Below are 25,121 nucleotides of genomic sequence, written 5' to 3'. Positions count from 1 at the left end.
AGCAGACAGCGACCGCACAGCGAAAAACACCCACAGCCACACTCATCACTCCACGCCGACGAGGAACGGAACGGAGGAAGGAACCGAAAAAGCAAGTGCAATGTGCCACTTCTAGACGCAACTGAACAACTGAGTCACTGCGAACACGCCGACAATCCATCGGTCCCAGACAGCACCCGCCCTACGCGCCACAATTGAACAAAGCCCAGAGTCACCGTGAACGCCACAAACAAAGTCCCACTGGCCCATCCAACTGTTGTGTTTCGTTTAAAGTCCGGTGCGGTTTATTTGTGAAAAAAGTTCGAAAATAGACCATTTAATGACAGTGCATCTTATAGTCCAGAGCGCCTAATAGCCCATAAAATACAGTATATTCCGCAGACCGACGATATTGAAAAATTCCACCTTAGACATACATGTAGAACACCCCCACTGCAAAGTAGGTACAATAAGGCAAGGCAAGGCAAGTTTATTTGTATAGCACAATTCGTACACAAAGTAATTCAAAGTGCTTTACAGAATAAGAAATATATTAAAATCATAATAAAAACAAATCAAAACATAAATAATCATGAAGATTAAAATTAAAAAAGAGAGACATAAATTGGAGAGAAGAGTGCGGAATGAAAACCTTTCAGTTATTTGCACAGTTAAACAGAAATGTTTTGAGCCTGGATTTAAACAGCGTCACAGAAGAGTCTGTCTCACATGTTCAGACTGTTCCAGGTTTTAGCTGCATGAACCTGAAACGCTGACTCCCCTTGTTTAGTCGTGACTCTGGGCACCAGCAGGAGGCCGGTCCCTGAGCTCCTCAGAGTGTGAGATGGTTCATATGACACTAACATGTCACAGATGGACTTTGGTGCTCGGCCATGGAGACACTTGTACAAGCAGAGCTGCTTTAAAGTCTATTCTCTGAGGCACAGGAAGCCAGTGCAGAGACCTGAGCACAGGACTTATGTGCTCGTACTTCTTAGTTCGAGTAAGGACCCGAGCTGCAGTGTTCTGGATGTTCTGGATGTTCTGCAGCGTCTCACAGCTCGTTTGGAGAGACCAGTGAGCAGAACATTACAGTAGTCTAATCTACTGGAGACAAACGCATGGATAAGTTTCTCCAAGTCTGATTTAGACAGTAAACCTTTGATTTTTGCTATGTTTTTTAGATGGTAAAAGGCTGCAGATGTTATTGATTTGATGTGGCTGTTAAAGTTCAAGTCTGAGTCCATTATTACCCCGAGATTTCTTGCCTGGTAAGTACAGGCTGTAGTTACTGTATTGGTATAGAATGGAGCAAAGTGACTAAACACATAATGAAAGGCTACAAATGCGTGGATATCATGTACATTTTGAAATTCTTCTGACTTTTACAAAAGAAAAAGCACTGATAAAGTAACAGAGCAGAGACTTCATATGAATTCATTTCTCCAGCGAGTCTCCAGCGTCGGAGTTCTAAATTTCAGACTTCAAACCCAGCAAATATTCAATAGACTGGAAACAGATCAATAACCTCATAACAGGTGCTCATTTTTGAAGCACACCAAGTCCTCAGAGCTGATATGTGTACTACTGCACTGAATGGATTTTAAAGAGGACATATTGTGCTTGAGCCTTCTAGTTATAATCTATAATGGCACCCGTGGATCATTATGTTAAAATTTACTCATTTTAAATCGCAATATTCATCTAAAACGACTTAATAAAATAAACAAGTCCACTGATTTTTGTGTTGTGCCCAATGGGAGTCGACCAAAATGACTACGCGATGCTGCCGAATCCTGCTTGTATCACCGATTAAGAAAATAAAATTAAAGAACGAAGTAATTACAGTGCAGTGGGCACGCGCCAGTAACTGTGAAAACGAGATTTGATAAGCGATTAAAGACTGTTCAAACATGTACAAATCACTCCAAATACAACTTCGAGCGGGTAAAAAAGAAGAGGAAATGACTATAACATGATTCAAAACTCTGAAAAGTCTATTTGAGTTAAAGGTGGTGGATTGCCCATCAAATGCTTTTCTCCATGGAAATGTTATTAGTAGTGATGGGCGAACGGAGCCTCGTGAAGCATTGACACTCCAGTCGCAATATTGTCTCAAATGGTTCGACGTGTCTTGGAGAGACACTGACCTCTAGTGGATAAATGTAACCATTTGCACGCAGGTGTCTCAGCATCGATGAAGTATTGTTAGTGTAAGACAATATTTATGTGCAGAGCGACACCGTACCTAACAACAACAATAATAATGATGATTTAAAATAATCTGTAAAGAGCAACATAAATAGCAGCTGTAAATTAGATAAAAATGATCCCAAACCATGGATCGCTTTTTTCCACTTGTAGACGCCATCGAAAATGAAACAAATGCCAAAAGTGGCCAAAAGTCACCAAAATCACCACTAACGTCACACAATACTCCTCACTACCCAACATTTTTAAGAAATATCGGTGCATCTTTTATTCTGTAGCAGTTTAGCGCTTGTCAAACCACGGAAGTGCGCTGAACACCCTGAAGCACTCTGAACCAATCACAGAGCGGAACATTCTCTGAGCCAATGAAACGCTTCGATACACTGAAGCGATTGACACGCAGAGCGAAGCAGTCGGGGGAGGGACCGACACTTCGACACTTTGGTCACGTGAGCGGCTGCAGAGACGAGCTCCGAGGCAGTGCTCCGGAAGCAATTTGTTTCAGAAAGAACGAGACGTGCTCCTGAGCTCCGTCTCATTTACCCAACACTAGTTATTACTTTACTATAATGTCAGATCTGTGAAGAGGTGACCCTGCTCACAGACAGAATGCCTGTTTTTCGAGGTAATTTTTTTTCAACCACTTCTAATTACCGTATTTTTCGGAATATAAACTGCAGTATCAATAATGTTGAATTCTCTCGTCTATTTTCATACATAAATTGCACCGGATTATAAGTGAAACAAAGTGAATTAAGTGAAACAAACGGACGACACTTGAGACTGATCCTTTAGTCCAGGCGTCCATGATCCATTGGCAGATCGTGGTGTAATTTGCCCGGTGTTGCCTCCCTGTCTTGGTGAGTGTGGATGGATCATTTAAGTTTGTTTTTTTATTTCCTATGAGGACTCAAATATACATTGAGTAATAATGTGTTTAATGGAGCTTTGCGCACATTTGTTTACGTTTTACAGAAATGAAACTTAAAACCACATGACTAATTTGCATAAGATAAAGCGTTGAAAAAAACAGCTCGCTCCTTGTGCGCTGATGTGATTCAACTTCTGTCGGACTAAAGGACATGACTTAGTGGAATAAGTGTGTTCTTTTTGTAAGAAGGGCGACAAAGCGATGGCGGCAGTGTGCGTTGAGTCGATGCAGAACTATTCTTCACCTTTTACTCCGCGAGGCTTCTGACTACAGTCGCCGTTATGGTCCGACAGTCCATCAAACGGTGTGGCTTTGTAGTTTACCAAAGTCGTAAACAGACTGACAGATTTTTGAGCGCCATGTACCACATAAAATCTGTTCGAGGTCAGTCAGCACAACCAGAATTAACACGTGAGACTCATCGGATTATAAGGAGCACTTTCGATTTTTGAGAAAATTAAAGGACTTTAAGATTTAAGTCCGAAAAATACGATAAATAAACGTAAGGTTGAGCTGTTTAATGTCATACTGTGGAACATTCCAGGCAGAAACAAGCAGGTGACAAACCCTCCATCAGAAAAGTTACACAATGCACCTTTTTATCTAGAAGTATTTCTGGTTATGCCACTAAGACAGCTACAACTTTTACTACTGCTGCTGTTACTGCTATATTTTACGATGCTATTACTGTGATAATTGCTAGTACTGTACTGCCAGCCATGTTTTTATTTTCTGTAGAATTACTACTACTTTTACTACCACTGCGGATACAAATCACACGTTTTAGCTGCTACTACAAAACAAAATGCTTATTATTGTTTAATTAGGCTCAGAAACAATGTCTGAAATCTTAACTACTGTATATTTAATTACATGCATTAAGTGAAACTCAAAGTACTTTAAGGATCAGGCCGATTTGCTGCTCACTTTCTGTTCAGCTCAAATCCGTTTTTGAAACCGTCGGCTCATTTATCCCATTAAACTTTTTAAACTAAGACTTTTTGTATAAGGTAGTAACAGTTGTTGTAGTTGTAGTTGTAGTGATAATGATATGAAGTAGCTATGTAGTAGTTATAGTAGTAGCAGTAGCATTAGCAATAGTAGTAGTTGTGGGACTAGTAGTAGTAGTTGTTGTAGTAGTAATAGTAGTTATATAGTAGTATAGCAGCAGCAGCAGTAGTAGTAGTAGTAGTAGTAGTAGTTGTAGGAATAGTAGAAGTAGTAGTAGTAGTAGTTATAGTAGTAGTTATAGAAGCAGTAGGAGCAGTAACAGTAGTAGTAGTAGTAGTAGTAGTAAAAATAGTTATATAGTAGTCATAGTAGTAGTAGTGGTAGCAGTAGTAGTGGTAGGTAGTAGTTGTAGTAGTTATAGAAGTAGCAGTAGTAGTAGTAGTAGGTAGTAGTAGTTGTAGTAGTTATAAAGATATAGTAGTAGTAGTAGGTAGTAGTAGGTAGTAGTAGTAGTAGTAGTAGATGTAGTAGTTGTAGGACTATTAGTAGTAGTAGTACTTGTAGTAGTTATAGAAGTAGTAGTAGAAGTAGCAGGAGTAGAAGTAGTTATAGTAGTCGTAGTAGTAGTAGTATTCGTAGTAGTAGTAGTATCATTGTTTAATGATACTTGACTATATTTAATTACTGCATTAAGTACTTTAAGGATCAGGCCAATTTGCTGCTCACTTTCTGCTAAGTGAAAAGTGGTAGCAGTAGTAGTAGTAGTAGTAGTAGTAGTAGTAGTATTAGTAATAAAAATCATTATATAGTAGTAGCAGTAGTAGTAGTAGGTAATAGTAGTAGATGTTGTAGTTGTAGGACTGGTAGTAGTTGTTGTTGTAGTAGTTATAGAAGTAGTAGTAGCAGCAGCAGTAGTAACTGTTATAGTAGTCATAGCAGTAGTAGTAGTAGTAGTAGTAGTAGTCATAGTAGTTACAGTAGTCGTAGCAGTAGTAGTATCATTGTTTAATGATACTTGACTATATTTAATTACTGCATTAAGTACTTTAAGGATCAGACCTATTTGCCACTCACTTTCTGTTAAGTACGAAAGTGGTAGTACTAGTAGTAGTAGTAGTAGTAGTTTTTGTTGTAGCAATGGGTATAGTAGTTATAGTAGTAGTAGTATAATTGTTTAATGAGTTAAGTGAAAAAGTAGTAGTAGTAGTTGTTGTTGTTGTAGTAGTTATTGTAGCTGTAGAAGTAGTAGTAGTAGTATCATAGTTTAATTACTTAATTGAGTATATTTAATTACTGCGTTCATTACTTTAAGGATCAGGCCGATTTGCTGCTCACTTTCTGTTAAGTGAAAAAGTAGTAGTAGTAGTTAGTTGTTGTTGTAGTAGTTGTAGTAGTTTTAGTAGTTGTTAAAGTAGAAGTAGTAGTAGTAGTATCATAGTTTAATTACTTAATTGAGTATATTTAATTACTGCGTTCATTACTTTAAGGATCAGGCCGATTTGCTGCTCACTTCGTGTTAACTTTAAATCTACTTTTTAAACAGTCGCTCCATTTGCTGCATTAACTGTGTCCTTTCTTTCCTCTGAGTGGTACATTCTCATCACACTCTCGTCTCTTCATTATGCAGGAGACAACAGCTCGTTTTTGCGCCGGAACCTCACGCTACGCTGTTAGCCAGTCTCCCCCATTAGCGTCCTAATCTGCTGTTGGTCTGGCGTGTGGCTTGTTAGCGGGGCCAAGGCAGCGGATTAAAAGCTCTAATACAATTGTTAAAATGAGAATAGACAGACAGTGAGCCGGCCCACTGGGAAGTCTGCGGAGAGTAATCCTACCCACAGGACATAACCACACACTTAACACAATCAGAAGCTTGTACGCAACAGAGAGGTAGAGGTCTTTATTACCCTATGTACTTAAAGGTTGTATAGAAGATTTTCCAAGGAAAGAGAAATGCAGCGACTGTTTGTCCTTTTTTAAATGTTGTGCTTCGCTCCTTTTCCTTTCTCTTCTTCTTTCAGTGACGTCAAAAATGGACTTTCTTTTGCGGCGAATTAGTCGTGAATTCTTGTCTGCCATTAAAAAAAAAATTGTGCAAACTGAAAGGAAGCTAGTTCGAAAAAGATGCCAAGAACCGCTGTGCTGGTTGAGTAAATGGCATCAGTGCGTGAGAGGCGAACATAAACCACGCAATCCCAGCGCGTCGGCAAGCCAGAAACGTAGAAACGTAGGCAGTTTGATTGACAACCTAACAGCCAATAGATAAAGAGGGAGCCTCATTGTCTATTGGCTGATGTTTATCTGCCCCCACCACGTCCACAGCTGATGGATTTTCATTCTTTTTTTTTTTTTGGTCATCATAATTACAAGGCTGCTGCATTTCTATAATTCTATTTTGAACTTTCATTGACAATTTGAAACAAACAAACAAACAAACAAACAAAAAAATCCTCCATACAACCTTTAATGGTCCTATATTACGAAAAATTGACTCTTGTGAGATTTAAATCATGTTAGAATGTTGTTATGTCCTCAAAAACATACCTGGAGTTGTGCAGATAGTTAGTTTATTTAATGAGACAGGGACAGTGCATAATATACATTAACCTATGGAGACCTATGTACCATGTTGGGTGCTTGGTTTCAATCACACATGTTTGAGTAAGTTTGCTTTATCTTATTTGTCTGTTTATGTCTCCAAAATGTACAATGCTCGGTTCCAACTGGTGATGTCATGGAGCGGTAGCATCGACTGCATAGGAAGCATAGGAAGTACGAATGTGGGCTCTTCCGGGTCCTTCTAATCGACTTGGCCCCTCTCTGTGTAACAGCAGCTGAGTTTTTATTTCACGACTGTGTCTGGTAAAAATTCTGATTCCTAATCTAGAGCCTGGCTCCAAATTCACCGCTGTAATCGTTAGCGTCGCAAGCTTCATTTGAACAGAGTGAGTCACATTCACTTAGTCCACTTTTTTACACAGTCTATGAGCAATTGTTTTCAAGTTAACGGATACCATTTATGTTTTGTTCAATTAAGATTGGCAATTCCATGGCTAAAATCATCCAAAGGATTCTAGTGAAGGTGTATAGAGTTTAAAAACATAGTGTTACACCACATTGACATGAAAAGATAATAGCGTTTTCTGTTTGAGTGAAGAACTCAGCAGATTCACAGGGTTTGTACATTAAAAATGTGTGAATCAAACAAAACTCCATGTATGTTTGGCTTCATTCAGACTGCAGGGCTTAATGCTCAATTCTGAATATTTTTGTGAAATCCAATTTTTTTGTGAGGTCGTTCACATTTCGAATTAAATACGACTTGTTTGTGATCTCCAATGTGAACTTTAAATGCCCCAACAGTATCCCGCATGTGCATTGGAGGACACGACGACATCACACACAGGGAACGTGCTCAGTGTTTATGGAAGTCGCCTAAATTTTGGGTTTGTCTCCCAAAATACAGTCCAGTTCTTCTGCAGAGTTTACACGTCCATAGCCGCTTCGTTTGTTTGAGTCTTTAGCCTCCTTGTATTCGGCTCACAGGCTCTTTATTTTTTGTTGACATCGGAGCCAGGACCGGCTGTAGCCACGCTCGGAAATTTCTTTGACAATTCATCTCAAAAAAGGCCCAGTTCCGATAAGACCCCCCCAATTTAGCCTGAATACAGCGATCCCCCCAAATATTACTAAACTCACTAAACTCACTTTCCCTACACTGACTCGACTCAGAGCCTGACGTGTAGGTGGGATGAATGTGACCTGACCGTTCAGACTGAAGTCGCATGTCAAAAGATCGGATATGTATCAGTTTTAGAAGCACATATCCAAGTGGCCTGGGTCGCATTTGAAAAAAATCAGATTCAGACTATCATTAAAAGATTACTGTAGAAACAAGAGCATGGGGTGAAAAAAAATCAGATTTGGGTCACTTCAGGCTGCAGTCTGAACATAGCCGTTGTGACGAGGAAACAATATTATAATATAGCTCAGATAATAGCGTACAATGAGTGGTTTAATGGCATCTCTCGATCTCATTATTTAGTTAAAACTGCCCGTAGCTATGTGAAGACAGAACGACGTTTTTACACCGTAATGAGCTAAATTTCCAACCAGTCAAATGTTACAATGACCAATACAAAGAGAGGGAAAACGAGGTATAAAAATTGGGACTGAAGAGCTGATAAAATTATGAGGAAGCAACATTATAACATCATAAACCATCTTAATATGGGCCCTTTAAGAGTCCAGAGTGCACCTTAAAGTCCCTCCTCTTACCTTTCGTCGCAGGCTGACCCGACGATGAACCCGAGGGCGTAAAAAGCTTTATGTCTCCTTCAAACATGCATGCAGGCACCTCTCGCACATGGCCATTTAGAACACTTGAACTTATAGGTGTATGAGCAAGGCACTTCACTTCAGAGCTGCCAACACTACAACTAAAAGCGAAAAAAGCACATCGCAGGAGAGTCTGAGGGAGTCCATATGGGAATGTATGGCAGAAAGACTTCAGACACTCAGAAATCAGAAAACTTTTTGAGCTGGAATAGTAAGTTAGTTTAAAAAAATCGTTTTATTAGTATTAGTAGTAGTTATTTCTTGCTTTTGTCATTATATTTGTCCATATTATGTTATTTTCCATTCAATGTTATGTTGTTTCCTCATCAAAAACATACCTGGAGTTGTGTTTTGTTTCATTCACACATGTTTAACACACTGCATATTTAGGCTGAGTTCTTATCTCAAACAAAAAACAAACTCCGTTCCACGTTGTGATGTCATGTGGTGATACAGGAAGTGCTCCTCTGTGCTTTTAAAGTCTATTTAAAGTCTAAAATTTTAATAATTTCAGCCCTGGAATTACCAATCACTACTGAACAAAAGGTTTAAAAAAATGTTGTGTAATATAGGACCTTTAATGTGTGAGCTATGTATCCAAGTAAATTTTTTAGTGTAGAAGTAGTAGTAGTAATAGTTGTAGTAGTAGCAGCAGTTGTAGCAGTAATGTCTTGTTTTTGTTATTATATTTTAATGTGAGAGCTGCTGTATCTAAGTAAATTCTTTAGTCTTTTAATAGAAGTACTACTAGTAGTAGTAGCAATAGTAGTAGTAGTAACAGTAGCAGTGGCAGCAGTAGCAGTAGCTGTAGCAGTATAGTAATAGTAATAGTAGTAATAGCAGTAGTAGTTGTAGTAGTCACAGTAGCTGTAGTAGTAGTAGTAGTATAGTAATAACAGTAGTAGTAGTAGTGGTAGTAGTAGTAGTAGTAGTAGTAGTGGTGGTAGTTGTAGTAACAGTAGTAGTAGTAGTAGTAGTAGTAGTAGTATAGTAGTAGTACAGTAGTAGTAGTAGTAGTAGTAGTAGTAGTATAGTAGTAGTAGTAGTAGTAGTAGTAGTAGTATAGTAGTAGTAGCAGTAGCAGTAGTAATAGTAGTAGTAGTATAGTAGTAGTAGCAGTAGCAGTAGTAATAGTAGTAGTAGCAGTGGCAGTAGTAGAAGCAGTACTTGTAGTAGTAACTGTAATAGTAGTAGTAGTAGTAGCAATAGTAATATTAGTAGTAGCAGTAGTAGTAATAGTAATACTAATAGTAGTAGTAGTAATAGTAATAGTAGTAGTAGCAGTAGCTGTAACAGTAGTAGTAGTAGTAGTAGTAGTAATAATGATAGTAATAGTAGTAGTAGTAGTAGTAGTAGTAGTAGTAGTAGTAGTAGTAGTAGCAGTAGCAGTAGTAGAAATAATGATAGTAATAGTCGTAGTAGCAGTAGTACTAATAGTAATAGTAATAGTAATAGTAATAGTAGTATAGTAATAACAGTAGTAGTAGTAGTAGTAGTAGTAGCAGTAGCTGTAGCAGTAGTTCTGTAGTAATAGTAGCAGTAATAGTAGCAGCAGTACCAGCAGCAGCAGTTGAAGTAGAAAATCCAAATCCCAAATGTTTTTCTTCTCCTCTCTAAACCGTCCGGTCTAATCCTGACAAATCTGTGCTGTTCTTTTCAGGGCTGCTTTGAGAAAGTGGAGGAGTGGCTGGACGATAACAAACACCTGCTCGGAACCATCGGCATGGTCATCTTAGTGGTGCAGGTACGATCCTCTCATCTCCTGCGTCGCTTTGAAATCTCTCTTTTGTGTCTATATGTGTTTGTCTGACTGCTGAGAAAATACATGCTTCTCGTGGCCTCCGTGGGCGTTTGGGCACCCACACATTTTCAAGTCTGAAGTACCTCTCCATCCTGGTCCTGTCTGAGAGAATCAAAGACGCCGAATGGTTGCCAAGAGGCTGGTTGTGAGATCCGAGGATTCACAAGAGATAGAGAGAATATAGAGGGAGTATAGAAGAGTATGGAGAGAATATAAAGGAGAGGACGACAATATGGCACAGGAAAGCAGCTGTGGGTGGAGCGGCTCATTTGCATCCTTTTGTGCTGCACTCGCTGTGAATCTTTTGGTACACAGTGTAAAAATTGTTCAGTAAACATCTTTTCTATTTTATTGGGTACCTTTACACGGTCAGTAAAAATCAGACAACTAGAGCATTGATTTGTTTTTATTTCGAGTTTTTGCCAAGAGAGAAACAATAATCATACACACGCTACATATACCGTAGTTTTTCGGACTATAAGGCGCGCTTAAACTCCTTTAATTTTCTCAAAAATCGACAGTGCGCCTTATAATCCGGTGCGTCTTATGTGTTAATTCTGGTGCTTACTGACCTTGAACCGATTTTATGTGGTACACGGTGCTCAAAAATCTGTCAAAATGTTTTAATATGATTTTGGTGAGCTACAAAGCCGCACCGCTTGATCACTTGTCGGAGCATTACGTCTACTCTAGTCAGGAGTCTCGCGGAGTAATATAATCTCTGAGAGGTTTCACATGAATCATCTCCAACGCGATGGAAGCACAGAACAGACTCACCATCAGCAGCACATCCTCTGTCACAGAAAGAGCACTCATATTCCACTGTGTCGTGTCCTTTAGTCTGACAGAAACTGGCCGCATGTTTTGTCAGCGCTTATAGTTTATGCAAATGAGCCATGTGGCTTTAAGTTTAGTTTCTGTAAAATGTAAACAAATGTGCACAAAGCTGCATTAAGCACATTATTACTCAATGTATATTTGAGTCGTCCTCGTAGGAAATAAAAAAACAAACTTAAATTATCCACTCACATTCACATTCATAATCCACATTCACCAAGACAGGGAGGCAATGCCGGGCGAAATACGTCATGATTTGACAATGGATTGTGGACGCCTGGGCAAGTCTCAAGTGAACAAACTGTCGTTGCACTGAATAAAAAAATAAAAAATATAAAACACTACTTTAACATAATCGGTTAATATTTTAACACTTAATATTTTGCTGTCCTTAACTGCCCTACAAAGCTCTGTGCGTACATTGACTGTCACTGATTGATCTCGGGCTTGTCAGGTGATGAAAATTTGGCGGCGAATGTAAATAAATCATATAATTATATACATTTAAATACTTCATATAAATATAATTTTTTATTGAAAAAAAATCAACAAAATACAAAATGCAGATGTGTTATTATTTGCCAAAAACTAATTTAAACAACAACAAACAAGTGGTGGGGGACAGAAGGACTGGGGGGCCGGTCAAAGGGGCATGGCGGGCCGTAGTCGGCTCGTGGGCCTTAGTTTGATAACCCCTGCTCTACACAGTAAGTAAGTATTCAGATAATAACCCATAATCCATTCAATCCCATTTAAATTTCAAGAAAATGTATAGATTATTGGTCTGAGCACTGACCCTCCTGCCCAAGCATCATCTACTCCGAGCTCCTCACCCTATATCTAAAGGAGCGCCCAGCCACCCTGCGGAGGAAACTCATTTCGACCGCTTGTATCCGCGATCTCGTCCTTTCGGTCATTACCCAAAGCTCACGACCACAGGTGAGGGCAGGAACGTAGATTGAGCTTCGCCTTTCGACTCGGCTCCTCCTTCACCCCAACATCCGATACAGCGACCGCATCACTGCCGACGCCGCATCGATCCCCCTGTCAGTCTCACGCTCCATCCTCCTCTCGCTCGTGAGTAACACCCCCGGATTGCCTTCGCCGCATTAGTTTGCCCTTTTTGCATAATTTTCCTCGCCAAAACCTGCACAGCTGTGAACGATCAGAACGAAATCAGATTACTCTCATCAGATATAACTGTTTACATGACATTTCAATTTCAGTAATCAGATAACGCCCGAAATCTGATAACAATCAACATGTAAACAGAGCCATTGACATTCAGAGCGCTATCACACTATGTAATTCAATTAACATGCAGCAAACCTCACTGCAGCTTTCACATGAGCCTAAAACTGCATATTTTTATTGGCACTCATTTATGAATCAGCTACCTCTACCTGATGAACCTTTATGGTAATATAAGCTTCACAGTCAGTTCACAGTCGATTCAGAACCTGCATGTCATTAACGCATGAGCTGCATCTCCTTGTGAAACCCAGGTGTGATGCAGCGATATTGGAGACCACCAGAGACCCTTTAATAATCTTACACCATTTTCTTTCATGCAATATTCAGCTCTTTCAAAGCTCGTGAGTAATAGAGTAAAGTCGCCTATTATGATCAACAGTTTATTTCAGTTCAAATGCAAACCGAACAAAAAAAGCTCTGGGAAATCTCGTATTTATCCAAGTTATAAGATATTTCTAAAGCCAATTATTGTATTTTTTGGAGTATAATTGGCACTTTTTTTCATGGTTTGGGTGTGTGACTTATACTCCAATGCGACTTATATATTAAAATTTTCACACTGACAGCCACAAGAAACTCTAGTCTAGTCTAGTCTAGTCCTGTACCACTGTCACTTGGCTCTACTGCGCATGTCTCCTGCAGAAAGAGCCACTGTCCTGTCTGTATCATGTCAGTCGATCGCACCATTACTTCTGTACGACCGAAAGTTTTAAATTCAAACAAAGTTATAAAGACGACTGAGAAGACTGAACACAAATGCCCCCAAAAAAGGAAATCATATTTTGCAGATTACAAGCCTCAAGTAGTGAAATCTGCAGCTGAAAACTGTAATCGAGCAGCAGAAAGAAACTTGTGACACTGGGAGGATGCACCATGAAACTTTCCTGGAAGTCACTGGATGGATTGACAAAGCCTGAACTTCAGTGACACCGAAACCATCCTGTCGGGATTCAGAAAGGCTGGAATAATTCTAACTGGAACTGATGCTGAGTCTGACGACAGCGACACAGAAGAGGAAGCGACGCTCTGTTTACCTCCGGAGGTCACAGAGTTGCTCCGAAGTGACACGGAGGATGAAGAATTCAGTGGATTTAGTGATTTGGAGTGAGATGGAGAGTTTGGTAAACTTGTTCTGTTCTGTTGTTTATGTTATAGTTTATCTGAAGAACTGTTCATATGTGACATTAACACCCTGTTAGTAGTTGTTATTACTATAAATGTCGGTTTCTGGTCTTTGACTTTATATGTTTTTTTCATCTTCATTGCTCATTTTTTGGCTGATGTGACTTCTGGTCCGAAAAAAACGGTACATAAATAGTACACATATTTTATGTTATTGATGCATTGCGTAGCTTTTCTGGACTGACAAATATTTTTCTCCATGGAAATGTTATGCTTTCTCTGAAATGTTTCACAGTATAGTACCATATTTTCCAGGCTATTAGGCGCTCTGGGTTATAAGGCGCACTGTCATTAAATGGTCTATTTTTTAACTTTTTTCACAAATAAACCGCACCAGACTTTAAACGAAACACAACAGTTGGATGGGTGAGTGGGACTTTGTTTGTGGCGTTCACGGTGACTCTGGGCTTTGTTCAGTTGTGGCGTGTAGGGAGGGTGCTGTCTGGGACCAACGGATTGTCGGCGTGTTCGCAGTGACTCAGTTGTTCAGTTTTGTCTAGAAATGGCACATCGGACTCGCTTTTTCGGTTCGTTCCTCCGTTCCGTTCCTCGTCAGTGTGGAGTGATGAGTGCGGCTGTGGGTGTTTTTCGCTGCGCGGTCGCTGTCTGCTCCGTGTGTTCTGTGGGTGGTGCGGCTTTGTAGTTTACTGAAGTCGTGCTGGGACACCCGAGTGGATTCGTGTATACAGGGCGCTCTGGACTGCGGGGGGCGCAGTCGTTTTTTGATGGGGTTGGAGGCTTAAGAGCGCGTCTAATAGCCCGGAAAATACAGTATTAAACTTTCTATCTTCATGGAGACCAAACAAGACCAAGTTAGCGCTGACCCCGCTCACAATCAGAATACCTGCTTTTCTTGGTATTTTTGAGCTATAAAACCACCTGTAATTCAATAATGTCACACTGCGGAACATTCCAGGCAGAGCAACAGCATCTCCATAAAAACAAGCCAATAACAAACCTCCAACCACAATGCAACTCATTCATTTTTATTTCGTTTTTTGTTGTCTGTTATTGGCATTCTTGTGCATATTCTAAAGGCACAAGTGTAGTACAAGCTCTGCAATTATTTGAAAGAGAAACTGGTTTGTTTGGGCCAGAAAACAGGAAGAAGAATTCATTTAATTCAAGCCCCGGGGCCTAAACATGGCCGCCCATTCAAGTCAATGGGCCGAGCTCAATGGCGCATGTCTCAAGATTAGCATTTAGCAGTCGGGTGCATCCATTTTTAAGACAAGTGAAGGACTTTGAGAAAGAGTTTGATCTGAAATTGGTAAAAATCATCGCAAAATCGTCAGAAATGTCATCAGAACGTGCGCAGTTTGTAATTATATTGTGGATTTAAGGTATTATATTGTGGATTTTTTCACTGTAGTCGCCACTAATTCAACTCGAGAAAGCTCTAAACTAACAATAGCAGTAGTAGTAGTCATTTATTTTATTTATTTATTTATTAAAGACAAGGACAGTGCACAGAAATATTAATCTCAGATAGAAAAGATGCTCTGTGCGTGATTTAGCAACAAGCTCCTTTCCATCTGCAGTCCTCAGGCAGGTACAAAATACATTAAAGAAACTATTTATTTAACTATTTTTTAAATTAGATCGCCTCTAACGACGACATTTCATCAGTAAAGGTGTCTCCTTAAAATAATCACAATCCAATTCATCATTAAACATTTAAAACAATCCAAATTAATTCATTCTAATTTCCATAAATACAAGATTTTAAATTGATCATCATTATCTTTTAAAAATACTCAATTTCTTGGTATTGTTATTGTATTTTAAAGGTGCGTTGTGTAACTTTTCTGGTGGAGAGTCTGTCACCTGCTTGTTTTCTTCTGGAATGTTCCACAGTGTGACATTAAACAGCTTTTTCTTACATTTATTCAATTACAGGTGGTTTTATAGCTCAAAAATACCTATAAAAACAGACATTCTGACTGTGAGTGAGGTCGCCTCTCCACCGATCTGACCTGTAACTTGGTCTGGTTTGGTCTCTGTGAAGATAGAAAGGTTTAATGCCGTACTGTGAAACATTCCAGACAAAGCAATAACATCTCCACTGAGAAAAGCGTTTGACGGATCCTCTACCAGAAAAGTTACAAACTTGACTTGATTTTGTTTTTTTGCGGTGAAATCACTAGTTTTGGATAAATCCGCTGGGACAGGGGACACGGGGCTCAAAACTGGGACTGTCTTGGGTAAATAGAGACGTCCGGACACGCTGATCGTCTCTAATTTTTAATATCTGAGTAAAGTTAACTCTTTCCCCCATGAAGACGACATTTGACGACCCCCCTGAACCCTTAATGACGACTTTTGACACCTCCGCTGTGTCACTAAAGACGAGATTTGACAACCTTTAGAAATGGCTCGGTTTTTCACATTTAAACAGAGACTGTGATTGGTAGGGGCCACTACAACCCACACTAGACTGACCAATAGGATTCAAGGATATGTTTTCGCCGATTTTTTCCGAAGTTAATCGAAATAGTGACGATGGTAGCTTCCGGAAAAACACAACACGAAACACGTGCAATGGAAAGATCGCGGCGCACAGTTTTAGAAATAATGAGGAGCGGACGTATTTTATGGATAAGTTTAGAGAAAGTGACTTTTATAGATTTCAAAGTGATGATGTTGAAGTTGATTATAAAGTGGAAAACAGTGACAGCGACGGACTTTCAGGGAGAAGGTGAGAATGCGTCTGTGTGGAGTCCTGCGATGTCCCAACAAACTATCTGAGCTTTATACTCGATTATGAACCAAAATTGCCCTGAAATCTGGATGTTGCCCAGGCCAGTCCTTTAAAATATTTCAGTCTTTTTTTCCAAGATGCGATGTATAACAGAATCGCTACAGAAACAAACGCTTATGTGGAGCTCTGCACACGAGAAAGAAACCAAGATGACAAATACTGGACACACACTGACGGGGAAGAGTTTTATTATTATATTATTATATTATAATAAGCTAAATTAGTTGAATAAGCTAAATGAGTTGAATAAATAAAATAAGTTGAATAAGCTAAATGAGTTGAATAAGTTAAATGGAAAAAGATTTATTGGGTGCACACAGGTGAACAACAGGTAAAAACAGGTGAACACTTGGCTATACTGTATCTGGTGATATGAAATCTGTTTAAATACTTTGACAAAGTATATTTTTTATTTTTTTATGAATATAGTACTCAGAACATGCAGATATCAGATGCTGAATGTAGTTTTTTGTTTTCGAGCTTGCACCTGACCAGGTAAACTCTCATTTTCAGTGAGCTGTTATGCACCTATAAATGAGTTGAATCACATTTAAACATCCATAAACGAATAGTTCAGAGTCTAAGGTTTCCAGAGATACAAATATGTCTGTGTTACAATTAAGTTCATGAGTGTAAAAATCATTTATAATCACTCGTGGAAGTTTGTTTTCTTTTATGCAGTTATGCTCTATGGGTGTAGCCCTAGTAACATATGTATGGGTTGTTCCTAGTAGGCGTCCAGGGGGGAAAGAGTTAATAAGACATAAACAGCCAATGTGTGGAGTATAGACTGAATTGACATAACTACATTTTGATTTGTAATTATTTTGATCGTAGAGTCATAGGGGTGCACACTCTCAAATGTTGTTACCTCGGTGTCTATCCCAAAGAGAAAAACAATGAATATTTAGTATTATTATGCCAGGGGCTTTTTATTATTCTATTTGTAACAGTGTTTTGACAACCGTGATTTTAATTATCTTGAGGGGCTCCGAATGGGACTAATTTGGTAACAGCCCACATCCACCTCACCGACCCTGATGCCTCTAATGATGCGAATTACTCCCCCCTCTGGCCTCTGGGTGTCACTGCGCTGCCCCGGGCCTCGCACACCCACGCAGCTCCACTCCAGAAGGCTGCGCTGGGAGATTTTTTTCACTTTAACGAGCTCATGTTTCGCTTTTTTCTGAGCTACGTTATAATGTTGTTAAGTTGTTGTTTCGTTCACACATGTTTAACGCACAAATCCTGCATATTTAGGAGTTCTTTTCTCTTTAAACTTCATGCACCTTCACAAGAATCATTTGGATTTGTTCACACCTGGATTTTCCGATCTCTACTAAACAAAATGTAAAAGGTAGAAGTTAACTTGAACACTACTGTTTGATGACATCAGAAGGTGGAAAGGGGCATTCTGAGTTTTGGAGATGAGAGATTAATAATTCAGGATTACTCAAACATGTGCGAATGAAACAAAACACCAGGTAAGTGCCGTATTTTTTGGACAACAAGTCGCTCCGGAGTGTAAGTCGCACCAGCCAAAAATGCATAATGAAGAAGAAAAAAACATATATAAGTTGCACTGGACTATAAGTTACCCTTTTTGGGGGAAATTTATATTATAAAATCAGACACTTGGAACCAACATTTCATATTGAAAGTCAAGTTCTAGTAACAACAATAGAACAGAGAACAACAGACTGTTAATGTCACATATGAACAGTTCTTCAGATAAACTATAACATAAACAACAGAACAGAACAAGTTTACCAAACTCTCCATCTCACTCCAAATCACTAAATCCATTCAATTCTTCATCCTCGGTGTCACTTCTGAGCAACTCTGTGACCTCCAGAGGTAAACAGAGCGCCGCTTCTTCTTCTGTGTCGCTGTCGTCAAACTCAGCATCAGTTCCAGTTAGAATTATTCCGGCCTTTCTGAATCCCGACAGGATGATTTCAGTGTTACTTAAGTTCAGGCTTTGTCCATCCAGGAAAGTTTCATGGTGCATCCTCTTGGTGTCACAAGTTTCTCACTCACTCCAAACATTCTTTCTGCCGCTCGATTACAGTTTTCGGCTGCAGATTTCACTACTTATATCTTGTAATCCTCAAAATTTGATTTTGTTTTTGGGGGCATATATGTTCAGTCTCAGTCGTCTTTATAAGTTTGTTTAAATTTAGATTTCTCTCTTGTACAGAAGTAATGGTGCGATCGACTGACATGATACAGACAGGACAGAGGCTCTTTCTGCAGGAGACATGCGCAGTAGAGTGAAGTGGCAGTGGTACAGGAGGAACAGGAGCAGCAGATACTGACACACAAGACTAGAGCCTCTCAAAGCTTCAGTGTGAATATTTTAACATATAAGTCACAGGAAACACCCAACCATGAACAAAAGAAAAACTTATAGTCTGAAAAATATGTTACTTGAGTCCTGTTTTTGATGAGAAGATTATAACTTGGCTTAAAGCTCACAAGAGTCAATTTTGCGCAGTATAGAACATTTAAGTATCAGTGTGCAAAAGTGTCAATCACCACTTCTGCCACTTCTCACTTCACCTGTGACGTTCTCTAGACCCTCCTCTGGTCCTGGTCTGTTATTACTGTATGTTGAGTTGAGTAGATCTACAACAGCTCATGAATGCGAGGTTCACTCACATCAAGGCGGTGTTGAGCACTCATGCAATTATAAAGGGCTTGGAGGCAGCTTCAGTTCAGCAGCTCTGCTCCTAAACACACCATTAAGATTTGAACCACTCATATCTCATTCATAGCCTTTCTTCTTACAACTTACTTCATTTTGCCTGCCCGCATTGTCTTCAAACACCCACACATCTGCGCTCATCAACAAATTTCCAGCTTGTTTCGATAGCAATTTCACCGCCTTGAAACCCTGACCTAGTCAACATGAATTTTAATGATCTGAACCGTGCTGTGTCGGAGAGGTGAGGTGCAGCGACGGTGGAGCGATGATGGAGAGTGCAGAAACAAGGCCTTGAGCTGTCAGATTAGTGGGTTTTTTGAGGCAAGATGGAGAACATGACAGGAGAAAAGATCATGAAAAGTTTATGTCCTGCAAGTCTGTGACATTACATAATCGCCAGAGGCACCCAGAACTGGCTCATGCATGATTTACGCTGTGGCCTATATGACAGAATCTTGTATATAAAATGTTATCTGCAGTAGTTTAAGAAATCTCGGCTCTGTTTACATATTCTCATGTAAAAAAGGATGATTGAGTGAAAACTGTCCCAGCGGATCCACTGTCATTCTGTCAAACCACATTTCTCCCCCTAACGGCCTCGTCAGGTTTGATTGACAGACGATTATGAGGTGTATTTTTACAAGTAGCAGGATTTAGTATTAAATTTGGACTGATGTTAAAATAACATGCTCTGCGCTCTCCAAGGACGGCCACACAAAATCAATTGATTTAATCCACAGAACATGTTGACTTACTCCTCCACCTCAGAGGTGATAGTCGTAGCGCAGGTTGGTGCTCTACATTTGACTGACAGCCAATTAAGTTGAGTTTTTTTACCTGCTTTAAGAATTAGACTTAGTTACCGTAGCGCTGTCGATGTTATTACTTACTTAACCCACTTCGCCCCCCGTTGTGTGAGTACACTGTGTATAAGTGTGTGTGAATGGGTGAGTGGTTCCTTGATGTAAAGCGCTTTGAGTGCACCTGAAGGTGGAAAAGTGCTATAGAAAAACAGCAGATCACTAATGGCTGAAAACTTGCGGGTGTTTTTCCACAACTATATGCATAAAGTACTGCATATAGGCGAGTTTCATTGTTGACAAAAGCACGCGTTGCATGCTGGGAATTATTTTGGTCGGTGGCAATAAACACTAATTCAACATGACGGACGGAGCGAGAAAGCAAGTACAGGGTATTGATCCTGGTTATTTATCCACTCTAACGACAGAGACGATTTGACCAGAAATTGGTCATAAACATCGATGGAGCCAAATCACCCTTTTCAACTCCTACAAAAGGTGGACCAAACCAAATTTCTGGTCAGAATCGCCAACTACCTGGACAAATATTCACTTCGGCGATATCCACAATGACTTGGTGGAAACTGCTGGGCCATTCACAACAGAAAAGATGAAAACCTCCAAGAGTCTCGATGTGTTGTTGAACTTGTTGGGGTCCACGGTTTGTTAGGATCTTCTACTTTTGCTCTGTGAATGTTTGAAATCCGATACGAAAAAGACATTTTCCTTCTTCCGTGCTTCTATTTGTGCATCCGATAATGCAGCAGGAATTTACCATTATCGAGGATAAATACGCGAGGTTACGCACTGTGTTTGACGCTATCGTGTTTCTTGCCTCCAACCAAAATATTTCCCAGCATGCAACGCGGGCTTTTAATAACAATGACGTCAGCTTGAAACTCGTCTATAGTTTTGTTCGAATCGCTTCTCATTCTATGCCACAAACATCGTCTGCTCATTTATTCACCAAATTTAACATTCTTAATATTTATGGGATTAATATTTATCAAATTTGTATTTTTATGTATAAAATTCTTTACAATTCAACAACGATCCCCGAACATTTCACATTTTATTTTAAAACCAATGCAGAGATTCATAGATACAAAACTCGTCAAATTCATAATTTTCAGGTTCCAAAATTTGTCACATCAAGAGCTCAGTTTTGCCGACGATACAGAGACTGTAAATTCAGGAGCAGTTTTCACATCTGGTTAGTGACAGATCAGAGGCGTTGATTAAAAAGAGTTTGAGGAAATGTTTGATATTTCGTGCTAATATTTGATAATCTTTCAATTGTAGATGTTTCATTGTGTTTTAATCTATGTTTGAATCAAAATAATTTAATCCATGGTGTTTAAATGTCATTTTTCTATATACATATATACAGTGTTTGGGAGTAACAGATTACATGTACCAGAGTTACGTAATCAGAGTACAAATTATGAGTAACTGTATTCGGTTACAGTTACTGTTTCAGTGAGTGGTAATTGGATTACAGTTACTTTGTTGAAATAAATGGATTACAGGGTAGTAATTTTCAGTTTTCACATTTTGGGCTAAAACCAGGACTAAACTAGAACTAAACCAGGACTAAACCTAAACTAGGAACTAAACAGACTAAACCAGAATTAAAATAAACCAGACTAAACTAGGACTAAAACCAGGACTAGAACTAACTAACTAAACCAGAACTAAACTAGGACTAAACCAGAACTAAACTAAACTAGACTAAAACTAAACTAGGAACTAAACTAAAACTACTAGACTACTAACCGACTAAACTAGGACTAAACCAGGACTTAAACTAGGACTAAAACCAGAACTACTAACTAGGACTAAACTAGGACTTAACCTGGACTAAACTAGGACTAAACTACTAAACCTAAACTAAACTAAAGGACTAAACTACTAAACTAGACTAAACTAGGAACTAGAACTAAACTAGGACTAAAAACCTAGGACTAAACAGACTAAACTAGGAACTAGACCAGGACTAAACTAGAACTAAACTAGGACTAAACTAGAACTAAACTAGGACTAAACCAGGACTAAATCCAAAACTAAACTAAAAAACATGACAATATCAAGTAATCCAAAGTATTCAGATTACGTTACTCACTTTAAGTCATTTAATGGATTACGTTACAAACTACATTTCGATGTGTGTAATCTGTAATCTGTAGGGGAATACATTTTAAAAGTCACCCTCCCAACACTGATTATATATATTTTTTTATGCACAATGATAATGTTAAATTTTTAATGTATTCATAAGGTGGAGGCTTTAATATTTCGCCCTATTGGGTTTTTTTGCCTCTTCCTGCACCTACTTTTTATCTAGTTTGTTCCTTTTTATTGTCATGTTTATGTGCAAAATAAATAGATAAATAAAAAGTAAGTTACATTTTGACTAAGTCTCTAAAAGCTGAATAGGCTTTGCAAGCGCGATCACCAAATCGACTTAAAAAGGAGAGTCCACTCGGGCTTTTCATACACCGTATACAGGAGACCTACTTCACTGCTTCCGTTTTTCATGCAAACTTGGCCAGATAATGGTTTTAGGATCAGCCTTGTGACTCTGTTTGATGTCTAAGCATCATGGGTAATGGAAAACCAGGACTAAACTAGAACTAAACCAGGACTAAAACCAGGACTAAACTAGAACTATACTAGGACTAAAACCAAAACTAAACTAGGACTACACCAGAACTAAACTAGGACTAAACCAGGACTAAAACCAGAACTAAACTAGGACTAAACTAGGACTAAACCAGAACTAAACTAGGACTAAACCTGGACTAAAACAAAAACTAAACTAGGACTAAATTAGAACTAAACCAGAATTAAAATAGGACTAAACCAGGACTAAAACCAGAACTAAACTAGGACTAAACCAGGACTAAAACCAGAACTAAACTAGGACTAAACTAGGACTAAACCAGAACTAAACTAGGACTAAACTAGAACTAAACCTGGACTAAAACAAAAACTAAACTAGGACTAAACTAGAACTAAACTAGGACTAAAACCAGGACTAAAACCAGAACTAAACTAGGACTAAACCAGGACTAAATCCAGAACTAAAGGACTAAACTAGAACTAAACTAGGACTAAACCAGGACTAAATCCAAAACTAAACTAAAAAACATGACAATATCAAGTAATCCAAAGTATTCAGATTACGTTACTCACTTTAAGTAATTTAATGGATTACGTTACAAACTACATTTCGGTGTGTGTAATCTGTAATCTGTAGGGGAATACATTTTAAAAGTCACCTTCCCAACACTGATTATATATATTTTTTTATGCACAATGATAATGTTAAATTTTTAATGTATTCATAAGGTGGAGGCTTTAATATTGGTTTTTTTGCCTCTTCCTGCACCTACTTTTTATCTAGTTTGTTCCTTTTTATTGTCATGTTTATGTGCAAAATAAATAGATAAATAAAAAGTAAGTTACATTTTGACTAAGTCTCTAAAAGCTGAATAGGCTTTGCAAGCGCGATCACCAAATCGACTTAAAAAGGAGAGTCCACTCGGGCTTTTCATACACCGTATACAGGAGACCTACTTCACTGCTTCCGTTTTTCATGCAAACTTGGCCAGATAATGGTTTTAGGATCAGCCTTGTGACTCTGTTTGATGTCTAAGCATCATGGGTAATGGAAAACTTCAAAGAGATTGCTGGCTACTTTGATTCAGTGGCATCTCAATTTCCGTCATTGCGTTAATGCTTGCTGCGCGCTGTACATTTTTTTCCTAGCACAAAGATTCCTGCATTTAAAGGCCGTACCCGAGAAGAAGCAGCAGCAGCAGAAGAAGAAGAAGAAGCAGAACGCAAAAAACGGTGCTCGTAACTGCCGGATTTACAGCGCATCATCAAAACACATACAAGCCCAAGGCGCCGACATCAAGCGGGAAGCTCGGCGGCACCATATATAAACGCATACGTACTTAGAGCGCATTTTCAAACATAAATTCACGATCCTTTTCCTTGTTGTCTCTTTTGCAGCTCCTGGGCATGGCTTTCTCCATGACGCTGTTCCACCACATCCACAGAACGGGGAAGAAGTACGACGCTTAGCCCGAGAGGAGGCCGCCAATCATGGGATAAGACTCTGACGACTTACCCCCCCCCCCCGTCTCTCTCTGGAGCCTCCTATTTGGTTTCCCTTCACTTTCTAGCCTCCCGTAGAGCCTCCCAATCGCTCCTCTAGACTACTTTTTGTACAGAATCCAGCTGTATCCGCGTCTATCACCAATTCATTTTTTTTGCCAAAGAGTATGTGATAACTGAAAGTGAAAGGACAGCGATTTTGGCGAGGAAGAGAATCCCATTGGTTGCCACTCCTCTTAAGTGCTTTTTTTTCTTCTTTTGTTTTTTTTTTTTTGCTTGGACTAACAATTTGCTGGAAGGAAAGACATTACAATGAAGACTTTTACTAATGCTCACACCCCTCCAATCCGAGGGACAGAGAATATTTAAGAACTGCTATATCCTCCACCTTATACGGAGCATTCTCATAATAAATCCCATTGTAAATGTTCCAACATGGCATGCTAGTTTTCTACTCGTTTAACTTTCCTTTCCTTTTATTTCGAAGGTATGCCATGCCGTGTGTGCGCGTGTAAGCGTGTTTGTAAGTGTGTGTGCGCGCGATTGAGGTTTTGAAGCATTCGATTGCGTCATACGTTGGGAGGATGTTTAATGTATGCCAACTTTCATCTTATTTTCTATTTTGTTTTTCGCGTCAAGTTGCAAAAATTGGCAGGATTTCAGATGAGCGTTTTTGTGTCAGTGGATTTAACCTTTGCGTTAATATCGAAATAAGAAATTGTGACGCAAAGTCCAGCGGGAGGCATGTGTACGACACCGCGGCACAGTGAGCAGTGTTGGGGAGTAACAGATTACATGTACCACAGTTACGTAATCAGAGTACAAATTATGAGTAACTGTATTCGGTTACAGTTACTGTTTCAGTGAGTGGGAATTGGATTACAGTTACTTTGTTGAAATAAATGGATTACACGGCAGGATTTCATATTTTGGGCTATATCCTTTTTTTTCTCTAGGTCTAAACCAGGTCTAAACCAGGACTAAAACCAGGTCCAAACCAGGTCTAAACCTGGTCTAAACCAGGTCTAAAACCAGGTCTAAACCCAGGTCTAAACCAGGACTAAACCAGGATTAAAACCAGGTCTAAACCAGGACTAAAACCAGGTCCAAACCAGGACTAAACCAGCATTAAAACCAGGTCTAAACCAGGTCCAAACCAGGTCCAAACCAGGTCTAAACCAGATCTAAACCAGGACTAAGCAAAGACTAAACCAGGACTAAACCATGTCTCAAACAAGATTTAAAAG

General features: G+C 39.2%; 1 protein-coding gene across 1 annotated transcript in view; it reads left to right on the top strand.

Moving 5' to 3' along the window:
• Positions 1 to 24,903, top strand: part of tspan9a (tetraspanin 9a) — a 388,713-nt gene extending 363,810 nt beyond the window's left edge. Inside the window, exons 6-7 of the mRNA XM_020941181.2 lie at positions 10,068 to 10,151; positions 23,770 to 24,903. Of these exons, the coding sequence (XP_020796840.1) occupies positions 10,068 to 10,151; positions 23,770 to 23,841 (156 nt within the window). The 3' untranslated portion in view covers positions 23,842 to 24,903. The remainder of the gene's footprint in view (positions 1 to 10,067; positions 10,152 to 23,769) is intronic.
• The last annotated feature ends 218 nt before the right edge of the window (positions 24,904 to 25,121 follow it).

This window comes from Boleophthalmus pectinirostris, unplaced genomic scaffold (assembly GCF_026225935.1).
Source record: "Boleophthalmus pectinirostris isolate CB_2022bp ecotype Guang Dong unplaced genomic scaffold, ASM2622593v1 HiC_scaffold_2, whole genome shotgun sequence".
NCBI classification, from domain to species: Eukaryota; Metazoa; Chordata; class Actinopteri; order Gobiiformes; family Gobiidae; genus Boleophthalmus; species Boleophthalmus pectinirostris.
This window is presented reverse-complemented; position numbering and strand designations above follow the sequence as displayed.